General features: G+C 40.1%; 1 protein-coding gene across 1 annotated transcript; it reads left to right on the forward strand.

Moving 5' to 3' along the window:
- Positions 1–7,746: 7,746 nt before the first annotated feature.
- On the forward strand, positions 7,747–8,696 carry LOC6620992 (ubiquitin-conjugating enzyme E2 4). Its single transcript, XM_032721456.1, has 2 exons — positions 7,747–7,830; positions 7,891–8,696. Exon 2 carries the CDS (start codon positions 7,991–7,993, stop codon positions 8,609–8,611), a length of 621 nt encoding a protein of 206 aa, XP_032577347.1. The 5' UTR covers positions 7,747–7,830; positions 7,891–7,990; the 3' UTR covers positions 8,612–8,696.
- The last annotated feature ends 3,304 nt before the right edge of the window (positions 8,697–12,000 follow it).

Raw genomic sequence — 12,000 nt, forward strand, 5'->3', positions numbered from 1 at the left:
TGTCTTTAACCTTTTTTAACTATCTATACCTATAACAATATCTTTAGCTGTTAAAAAACCCACGAATAATAAACTGATTTTAAGTTACCGATTAACCGGTACATAAATAACACATTAAATCGCCAAAGATTAATTACATCAACATGCATTGCACTGAATGAAGCAAAAATTAAATAAAAGAATGCACAATAATGCTTTTTAATAATATGTAAAAGTGTTTCACAGACACAACCAGCTTTGCACCGATTTATATTTGATTTCTGTTCATTGAAAACTTTCGTTTGACTATGGAGATTGTTTTTTATTTGTGTTAGCATATATTTGGGAGAACAAAAACCAACCCAATTAAGTTGATAGCCATTTAAGAACGCTGATTAACAGACTGATAGGCAATAAACGGCTGCACACGGGGCGTATGCGCGATTTGCGTGCAAATTGGCCTACCTAAGGATTCTTTTCTTCGGTTTGCTACCTTCTCTGATTTCTTGCTGCGTAATTAGGAGCAGGAAAAGTTTGCCGCATTGTTTGCAATTTGGTATCCCATTTTTGTCATCGTCAACATCATCAGCATCGTACCCATCTGGCTGGGCTCGGTTCCATTGTTCGTTAAATTAGGTTTTGGTGAATGGACTGCAGTTGTCGCTTATCCTTATCTGCTTGTCCTTGTAATTATCAAGCGAGCACCAAGGACCAACAAGGTGTCCTCTTCCCCTGCTATCTGGGCCATTGTTTTCGCGTACTCAAATCGCGAATTATGCTTTCCACTCGGCTGATTCTGGCCAACTGGCAGATAAGATATGCCCAAGTCGAGATGTTGGCTTTAAGAATGCAGCCGCTTTAATTAGTGATTACGCATTTGCAGCACGTGCTACTTGCTACTTGGCCCTTTCGCTGCGACTCAAGTTAATTAATTTATTATTGTTCTGGCATTCGTTTGGCAACAAATTTTGACACAATACAACTGCCAGCCCTCCATACTAAAATATGGTAAATTTACTTCAGCACTGACCTCCTGTTGTTCCTGTGTTGCGGGGTTTCATTAATAATTCAGCTCATACGAAACTAGAAGCAACTGCTGAATTGAGTAAGCGAAAGCGGGATAAATTAAGTTAATCTCACATCAGAAGCAGTGGTAGCATCTGTTGCTATGAAGTCTCCCATCCAGTAATCCATCCATGGCCAAAAATCAATACACTTGGCATTTGCCTGAAATATCTCTAGCTATTCGTTTCAATTTGTCAATCAAGATGACACACCCCCAGGCCTGAAAAACAAAGCGAAAATTGAAATTAAAAACATTCAGACAGCATTTATCAAGAAAAATGTACCGCCAAGTTTGAGGAAAAATTTCAGCCAACTTTACACGCACTGTGGGAAAATAATCCTTGCTTTGTTTTATGGCTTATAGCAATGTATATAAATGAGTTTTGAACTGGCTTTGTGTTTTGCGGTAAAGTTCAATAAACTTTGCTTTGTTTATTTACTAAAATGTCTGCTTCCATACTCCTGCGGTCGAGTTGAATTTTCATTTGATTTCGGTTGGATTTGGGTGAATGGAGCTTAAATTCGATTTGAAGAGTTTCGGCCCTTTGAAGATATTGACTTAAATATCGTTTTAATTGAAATGCCTGCAGTTCACGTTCATAAAGAATAATCGATTTAAATTGAACAAATACCCTATAACGAAATGGAAAAGTTCGAATTTAACCAGCTGCACATTTTTCTTCCATCCATAAAACATTTTAGTTTTGTTTTACCGCTTATCATATTTGAATAGGAAAACTCATTTAATTTTCCTGCTCAATTTGATGCGTTTTAATTGCAAATTATAGCTGCGAGCAAATTAGACGAACATGTGTGTAAATTTACCGACATTAACTAAACACAATTTTTGCTCATATTCTGAAGGAAAACCAAAAACTTTTGCTTTGACCTTCACTTGGTTGTATTAAAATTTTACTTCTTACTTTTTAGCCGCTCTAATTGCATGTTGCAAACTGAGCAAAAGGTTTATGTACACACTTGTTTGAATATACATATTATTCTAAAAATAAAATATCTGCAGTCCGACTGTCATGTGCCCGTCAACACACAGAATGTTTTGCACACATATCGCATTCAACTATTTGAACAGCATCCGAAATGCGCATAAAAAACTTTTACAATAAATCAGAAAATTTGTAAAACATTACACACGCAGTCATAAACTTACTTACATTCAGATTTTTTGCAAAAATGTTCGGCACCAAATGGAAATTTGTTTACCAAGCTGTTGATGCTGCAGGCTGTTGTATTTTATCTGGCCTGTCGCAACAGTTTGCATTATTTGGCGAGAGATATTTTGAAATGTTGTCACTTTTAAAAATATAATTAGAGTGACAAATAAAAGCTCATTAACAAGGATGTACATTTGTGCAACTTTAAACTTTTTTTTTAGTAAAGCTTAAGTTTGTATATTTATTGTACAAAGATTTAATGTATATTTTGTTTATGTAGTGAATTTTGACGGATAAAAGCAGCTCATTAGCAAGATATTAAATATGTTAATTTATAAAGGTGTTTAAAACTTGAAGATTTATAATATGAGTTATTCGTTAAGTAATAGAAAACCCAACTGGTCTAGTTATACTATATACTAGTTATACTTTAGTTATACTATAATGAATAAGTTACGTAACGGGTATCTTAAAGTCCAGTCAATTGAGAAAGGCGTTTCTTTTAATACTGTTCAATATGGCTTGAACAATGTTTTATGAAATGTCTTCGCTGAATTGGACTTCATTGTTGGCTGGTGGGGGCAATCAATGTCCGTGACGAGTGAACGATTTAACGATTATGGCGATAAAGAGATTTATCTGCGAACGAGTCAACTGAAGCTATTCAAACACACGCCCACTTCAGACAATCCACTTCCATTTTGAGGAAGCCAAGGACCAAGGATTGTGCGCGAAAGGACTCGCGTGTGTTTTATTGAGCACTAGACTGCACTCACATTTGGGAGCGATTAAAATCGATTTAATCCATTGCAGGCATAAATCAACCAGCCAAAATCATCTGCTGGCGAAGGTCAAAACATCACCAGCCCCTTTTCTTGCCCCAAATGATGAACGGGATCGCAATGTAGGCATAAATACATTACTTCAAAAGTATATTTATCTACGAGTTGGTCTTTGGCTGACAGCATTTATCGGTATTGTCATAGAGGGGAATTGTCATTCATCATCTGTGCTTGCTATCCTTGTAGAAAAAAATATTATTTGCAAACTCGCTGGCTGAACGATCGATGGAAAGCCTTTTAAATGCAAATGTTTTATTTATATTGCGGAAAAAGAGACGAAGAAAAACGTATTATTGATGTTCCCTATTGTTGGGTTTACTTGAAAAAATTGCAATATTTCGGAGCAACAAAGTGCAAACAAAGGTCCTTTCATACCAGCATACCAATGTCCCCAGCAATATCTCTCCATATAGTTGCAAGAAATCCTTTTTTGTTACTGACAAGCGATATGCACAGTTTGGTTCTTAAAGTGAAAACAAGTTGCGACATTTTAAGAATATTAAAGTAGCTTTCTCAATGGCTGACCCCGGTCACATCTTGGAAATATTATTATGACCCCACTGAGTGGAAAATTACTTCGCTTGTTGCATTCCATTCAGCTTCACTCCAATTTCCAGCTGCATCTCCATTTGAGCTGCGTTCCCATCGCGTTCATCCATAAATATTCATGTGACCTAATCGGTTTATGACTGCCATAATCGCCAGCACTTTGCACGTCTTTTGGTCATGAAGTTGGCTTAACTTTCTCTAGCTATTTTTTCACTTTTCCATTTCAGTATTCAGCGTCGACATATGTCTGAAATGGAACATGGGTTAATCTTAAGCCCTGTTTTTAAATGGATCGAAGGACTCATTCAGTCAGATCTTTAAACTGCTATACCCGTTTATATCTAGTTTGCAAATACACAAAATAATTCAGATATTTTAAAGAGATACTCGGGCGTATACGTAATCTTAGTACTTTTCTGGGTAGTACATCCCCAAATGTATGCTTAAATCCCCACCTCACCTGTTAAAATCAACGAAATCATTCATTTAGTGCACGGAATCACAAATCGCGTTCCAAACATAAAAAATATTCAATAAAAATGGAATTCGACTTACATATGTGTGCGTTTCAGCCAAATGTCAGCAAAGAAAAAGCGCGTATATTTACGCGACATATTTACGGCGTTTTAAATGAAAGCACGTGTTTAGCAAGGCAAACGATGGCGCTTATGCCTCAAATATCGCACCTAACTCGCGCCACAAAAAATAAACAGCGAAGCTACAAGGTACAAGCAAATGTGGCAGGAGCATCAGCATCAGCATCAGCCAAACCAGGCAACCTGAAACGAGACCATAAAATGGCGAACGTTGGCAATAAAAACTAGAACAACTGCCAGTGGGCCAAAAGCTGGGGCAATTGGGGCAGATGGTGGGTAAGTGGGTGGTGGGCGGTGGGTTGGTTGCTGGTGGGTGGCTGATGGAGGTTCTAAACGCGGGCAGGTGGAGCGCATTACTTTGAAAGTACATTGAGCTTGAAAATGACTTTGTAAATGGCGCTCGACAAATATTTTATTACTGGGGAACAGCAACAATTTACTTTGTTTTCCCCCCTCCAGATTTTCCCTGAGTTTGGCTGCCACTTTTCGCTGGCCCGCAGTTTCTTTTTTATCATGTTTCGCTTTAATTTTAAATCAAACAATTATTAGCACCACTGCTTTCACCCTTGAGTTTCGTCATTCTTGTCGAAATAATTGGCTTGTAGTTCTTGGGTTTCTTGCTTAATTTTAATTTATTACCTAAAGAAAATTATGATGAATATTTAGTAACTAAATATGGGTAAATTTTATAACCAGTAAAAAAATATATATGAAAATGGTTCCTTCTTTTTATGTATAAGCAAAAATCAAGAAATTCAATTCCATGTTGTTTTTTATCATGTAAGCCATTGATCGATTTTTTGTATTTTTTTCTTATGGAGTAATTAGTGCATATGCGTTAATATTTTGCATTAATGCTTTTATCATTAGAAATTGAGACCAAAAAGCCATGGCATTCAAAAAACACCAATCCATGCTAATCCCAAATAATGCGTAAATCAACGTATATTATATTCGATTTGATGCAAACTTTATAATCGATGACAACGAAAATGCCATTTAATTCCATCTTTATTGGCTAAAATTTGTTGTTTATTTTAGCGCCTGCTGTGAAATTTAATTAAAAATTATCAAGTTAATTTCACAAATTAATGTGTATTTCACTACCTTCACAGGGGATGTCCACCAGTTCCAGTGAAGAATGCCTCCAGGGGCGCCACCATGGGATGGCATCGGGTCGGCGGTGGGCTGAGTTATGGAATGTTGCCAAAATGCCAGCGGGTTAGACCTGCGGTTGCGGTTTGCCCTGTTCTGGCCCGAACGAGTCCGGATTCTGGACTGGTGCTGGAACTCTGGTCCTCCACGTTTCTGGCTTTTGAGTTATCCTTTTCGCGGTTACCTTTTGTCGCTTGCCATTGTTTTAGCTGGTCCATTGTTGGAAATTTCGTGGATTGGGTGGGGCTGGAGTGAAAAAGGGGCTACGCTCCCAACTGTTTGGACCAGGCCATTGTTTTGGGGCCTAGTAAAGGAATTTTTTTTTTTCGCCGGGTTTCGCTGTTTTCACTTGTTGAAGTGTTGACTTTGACGTGGTCAATGCTTGGACGCCATAACAGCTTCATTACGGTGCTCGTTCTCAGTTGATTACAATTCACGAAATTAACGCCCATGTTGAGATTACTCCGTAATGCCTTTGCCAAGGAGATAACCCAACCATTTTACCCCCCGGCCAGCACTTTCTGAAAGTCATCCTTGGACTGCCGCGCGTAGTTTGCATTAATTTCGCGTTAATTTTCCGCGATAATCGTATTTCTTCGTATAATAGTCTGAAACTGGTTGTCGGGGCGGGGTCTCCCATATTGCTTTAATGGCGGCTAAAAAGCTCTTAATGGCATCTATTTGAGATTTTATTTATGCACTCGAAAATCACATTGAAGCGTGGCTACTTCCATTTTTGCTTGCTTGACTGCGGATTCAATGCGAAAGTTGGTTTATATCTACTTTATATCTACTGAAAAGGGAGAGATGGCAGGCCAACTAGTCTGGAATTTTAATGCCGAGGGTATATATATTGCAATTCCTTTACTTTAGATAAAGGAATTTATTGATTTGTAAGTCCACTTCCACTTGTACAGCTTTTTATTGAACTTTTTAATCAGATTTCAATTGCTTTTTCTACTCTATATTATATTAGCAAATATGCATAGATACAAAATTTAAAAAGAAAATCCTTGAAAGGTGTAACCGTCTTTCGATTCTATATTTGCCAGATAAAGTTATCCAAATAAATTCAAATTTTACTTTAGCTACTGCCTGTAAATTCAAGCTGATAAAATATATATTGGATATTGACGTTTTTGTTCTGCAATGTCCAACTCCATTTTGAGATATTTCAACCGAGTTTCAAAGCGTTTTTTCATTGTAATCCCAAATCGGTTTTGTTTGATTTGCTGTCCATGGCTGGCAAATTAAAAGTCGCATGAATTGGCCCCAGCAAACAGTGGCGGGGCTTATTCCATGGATTTTGTTACAAGGGGGCGCTAAGGGGTTTGGGGAAATGAGCAATGGACCTTCAACAAAATTCTAATTATTCATTGTCGACGCGCCGCTCGCTGACAGCGAAAACAATGAGCGCACTCAACTGTGAAAACTGCAACAAAGCGCATTCCAAACCCAGACTGAAAAAGACAGGGGGGCTGTGACTGAGGGTGGTTTAAAAATGCGGGGGGGAGTGACGCATTTACTGTCGCACTAAAAATAAAGCTTCGGGCCAAAGGATTCGCCAGCCATGAGAAACATTGTCAACATTTTTTACAATTTTCTAGTCGTTATTTACCATTGTTTCAGCTCCGACCATTGTAGGAGATGCACAAATACAGATTCAGATACAGATGGAGATACAAATATAGATGCGCAGATACAGAATCCCTTAGATACTGGTGCTTGTATCCATGACTGTTGGCTATGGCAGCAATTTGCAGCATTTAGTCCGAGTCCATTTAACTTTAATGCACTCGCACTCTGGCTCTTCCATTGGAGTTATCACAGCTTCCTTTATGGAAACGCCAGCAGACGATCTTTGATTTATTGCCAGCAGTCAGAGAAGCATTCAACTTGCAATGTCCACTTATAGAAGTGGGTGATTTCGGTTGCAAGGACACAGCTCATCCTTCTTGTGCACAATTGTCATTGCCTTGGGTCATTCGACTGGTTCCCCGGTGTCCAATTGCAAACAGTTGGCATTAGGGCCAAAATATTTTGCCCAACTATCTGACCCACGCCCAATTAATGAATGCTCGGCCCAGAGCCAAAATCCGCTTAGACGCAATGCGACAAGTCCGAAAAAAACAAAACCAGGAAATAAAAAACTCTATAAATTCTCACTTTCACAGGCTATCGATTTGGCTTAGGCTTTTCAAATTTGGCAGCTGACCAAAAAAATAACATAACATTCTTTACAAAAATACTAAATACAAAAGCTCAAAGGTCCTGAAATTGGTTTTCTTTATTTCTAATATTAAATGTCTTCCTAAATGTCATCCTAAATAGTATTTAGATTTAACTTCAGCAAGCCAAGCTTTTTAAAATTTGTAATCTAATTTTGATTGGTAAGTTAGAGTAGGCGGTAGTTTTATACATATTTGTATTAAATTTCAATGAAAAAGGAGCAAAATTCTGGATTGATTTTATGTAAGTATAAAATCTTATTTAAATCTTGCACGTATGGAGATTAAGCAGCCCAACCGCCAGCTGCATAGTTTTGAAGGTACCTCTGTGTAGCAGACGAGTGCACTCAAAATACCAGTAGATCCGATTCAGTGGCGGCACAGGACAGAACGCCAGAATACAGATGGCCGAGCAATTGCTGGTGAACACGACGTTGCCGATGGCGGGGCGCCGCCTGGACCGGGATGTTAACCGGCTGATGGCGTCGGGCTACCGCACCACCGTGGACGACGACATGACCAACCTGAATGTTTGCCTCGAGGGGCCACTGGGCAGTGCCTACGAGGGTGGCATTTGGACGGTAAATGTGACCATGCCGCAGGACTATCCGCTGACGGCGCCGCGCGTTCGCTTTGTCACCAAGATCCTGCACCCAAACATCGAATTCATCACGGGCCTGGTCTGCATGAATGTCCTTAAGCAGGCTTGGTCATCCAGCTATGACCTGGTCAACATATTCGAAACGTTTCTGCCCCAGCTGCTGCGTCACCCGAATCCGCACGACTCACTGAATCACCAGGCCGCCGCCATCATGAAACACTCGGAAAAACTCTTCCGCGAGCACGTTATCCTTTGCATGAAGACGTACGCCATGCCCGTCAACCTTCCGACGCGACATCTGGTGGAGGAGGGCCTCGAGAAACGCTCCTCGGATCTCAGTCTATCCGACCTGCTGACGGACTCGGATGATGACGATGTTGGAAACAGGAACAACGATCACATTGCCCTGCCAGGATCAAGCTAGCCATTGAGTATTCGGGAGGTCTTTTTTGTGTCTGTGTATGATAAAAGATTGTATAAGGACAAATATATCGAAATTTTAAGTAAAATGATCTAATATACCACGTTCGTATCTATTAACAGCTTTAAGTTCACATCTAATTTAAGATAATCCTCATCAAAAGTTTATGACAATTAACAATTTTATGGCTTGTCCAATGCCTTGAAGAACTGTTTGATATTAAATTGTGCGCCTTAATTGTGTCGAGTGGAATGAAACCAGATTGCTGTAATGTTCCAATACGAAATTAATTTCGCTCCATTAAGGACAATTAGAAATTCAATGGCCATAATTAAAACGGATGACAACTTCAGTCAACACGTCCAAAGGGCTCCAAACAGGTGATTTCAGATTAATTTGTCTGATTAGGCTAAATGCCAGAAAGGTTTTGGTAATCCTATTATGTGGTTCAGTTTAAAAGTGCAGTCATTTGAAAACAACGATTTAATTGTGATAATTATTTAAACAATTGTTTTTGAAGGCCCAAGAGGCCTGGCAAACAATCATTAATTGGTTAGATTTCGAAAGGAGTTTCTATTGTCTGTACAACTTTACTGCTGTCCATCTAGTTGAGACTCGAATGGGGCTGCTGGCCAATCTATATCTATGGGATAAAAATTGGATAATTGATGATTCACAAAACTGACGAAATGAATTCGTCTGCCTGTCCCCAAGTCTGTTTGAATACGACAATGCTGTGGGGATGGGGGCCACCGAGACGTGAATTTGGCTTTTTAGACGCCTGCTACTTGGCCTGGTCTGAATCTCTGACTGAATGGCTGGCCACCTATCTTCCTGACCGCCTGCCTATCAGTCCCAAAGACCATGGCCAATGTGAGTGCAGTGTTCCAGACAGTTGCGCAGACAATCCTGGATATCCGAGGATGAGAACGGAGCTTGGGGAGCTTCAGGGGCTTCGGGCAGGTCGAATGCCTGCCTGTCTGCGTGTGTTGCCATCGAATTAGAATACGATGTGGCTCTCTCTCTCCTGAAACGAATTTATGCAATAGTCGTTGCCATTTTCCACTCTGAATGACTTTATCTTCACATTTCCACAACGAAATGATGTCTTTAGTGAGACATTCGATTGAAAATGTTTGGGTCTGAGGAAAGAAATGCAATCGGAGCCAGATCTTTTGTTCTCTTTGAGGTACAAACACGTAACGTTCATTAAATTTTGCTTAAATTTTGATTTTCTGACTAGAAGTTGAATATGTAGATATCCATCAAATTCAATTTATATTTAATTTCATTTGTTAATTTTCATCCACCATCTTTGCTTTTAATCTAATTTTATGCCCTGAAGCATATTATTTTGCAAGTTTCATTCGCCTGCCAATTGCAGGTAAATGTTTACTGCCAAAGTCTTAGTATCCAAAGGAGCAGTCTGCATGGGCTTGACATTTCATAAAACGTATATCAATCATCTAATCAAACAACTTCGATAAAACATTTTACGCCAGACATCTGTGATCCCAGCTCTGACTTAAACGGAAAATCCTTGAGCAAGGCACTGAAAGCACTTTTCAATGGCCAACTGAATGGGTCAATAGACGGTTAAAGCCAACTGTCCTGGAACTGAGCATACATCCGCTAGCGCTAATTTATTCAAGTCAATTGAATCGCAGCGAGGCGAGTCGAGTTTAGTTGACTCTACACGGTAATGCCACGCGGATGCTAGCCTCATTAGCATATTCTAATTAATTTATATTATTCCAGAATGCACAAAACTTAATTGGTATGGACCACTTAGTTAATGAAACTGAAGCTGCCGCCAGGCTGGTACTGTCTCCAGCCCTTTGGAGGAGTCGTTCTGTCTTTATATTCCGGTATTCATGCCAAATTCTTAGCTGCTGACAATTTGGCGTGACTGGGAATGAAAACCAGGCACTTCGCTCGTACTTGATGGAAAGTTTGCCGTGGTACAGGGTTGACAACATTCCACAACAATCTCTGCGAATCCGCCCCCTTTGGACACATTCTCATTAAGGAGCGGGTCCTTTCACGAAAATTCCCGAGTTGTTGGCAAACAAAATTCGGGCGTCGTCTTCGCCGAGTTAGTTATGACTCCCAACTTTCCGACACACAATTTGCATTTGGGTTTTTCCCTCCACCTGGCCAAGGAGCTCCACTGCTTGCAAGTTATTTCTTTCGCCCTGTTTGACAACCAAAGGACATGTGTTCCAGTTCCTCGAAGGACCTCATTCCTGCCATTCTCTTTTTCACTCGGCTAATTTATGCCAAGACAGTAGTTTGTTGATGATGAAGAAGATGGGAATACGATTGCCGGAGACACACCTTTGTGTGTGTCCCCGCATAAATGTCTTGTTAATTCCAGAAAACCCAGGCAATCGTTCCCTCCACTCAAAGGTACTCAACATTCCGTTGGACTAACCACACTTTGAGACCCTTGAGAGTTCTCCGTCACAGCGGTTTGGCTTGCCGGGTTCTCTCCACCCCGAACATGACCATTGTTTGCCTACACAATTGGGTACCCACCACCACCTTAGCACCCAACTGCTGGCTGGGAATGTGCAATGTCAGGGATTGAAGCCGTGTCTTTGGACATATGCCAAACAATGCAGCTTCAATTACCAGGCAGCTTACAGCTTGTTTAGCCGAGAATGTTTTTGTTCGAATCCTTAGTGGTTAGGCTCGAGGAACCTCATTCCGACTAGGAAAATTGTTTGCGAACACACACCTTCCGTGGCAGCCCAAAGTTTCCCTAATGATGCAGGCACTGTGGAGCATCTCAATTAGTAGTTAGACCTGAAATAGAAGTGGAATGTGTGCGCAGTATACAGTATAAAATTGAAACGGTTTATATTATTTTGAATATTATTAAATAAATAAATCCGTCAATACCAAATCGAACGATGAGGTTCTCCGATTGCTAACCATTTACTAATTCATCAAAAGAAACAATTTCCCTGCAATCCTCGACAAAAACAGAAATCATCCATCTGCCCTTAAGATAAATCTAAGCGGATGTAAGACAACCCCGTACACTTCCAAGAAAATCACATCCAACCTTGAATTGGAATGCGAATGATAAAGTAAGGCAGTGAATGCCACTCAGGTCTGCCCCATTCAAATTGCTGGACATTAAACGGATGTCGATAAATGAGATTGACAATGACAAACATGAAAGCGAAAAAGTAGCCAGAACGGAGGCCGAACACCCCCAGCCCCGCAGAGTCAATAAAATCCCCAAAAAGCAAAATCCCCACAGTGAGGTCACTGGGACAAGCTAAAAAAAGGGAAATGTTAAACCAAAGCGGAGAGATCTGAGTGACAGCTGAACCTCTGCGCCCCTTACCCTTTTGGTCCCCTTTTTTGGCTCATGGGCCCGT

The sequence above is a fragment of the Drosophila sechellia genome, chromosome 3R (genome assembly GCF_004382195.2).
Source record: "Drosophila sechellia strain sech25 chromosome 3R, ASM438219v1, whole genome shotgun sequence".
NCBI lineage: Eukaryota > Metazoa > Arthropoda > Insecta > Diptera > Drosophilidae > Drosophila > Drosophila sechellia.

Coding starts and splice junctions, on each gene's coding strand:
- LOC6620992 (XM_032721456.1), top strand. CDS start 7,991: ATGGCCGAGCAATTGCTGGTGAACACGACGTTGCCGATGGCGGGGCGC.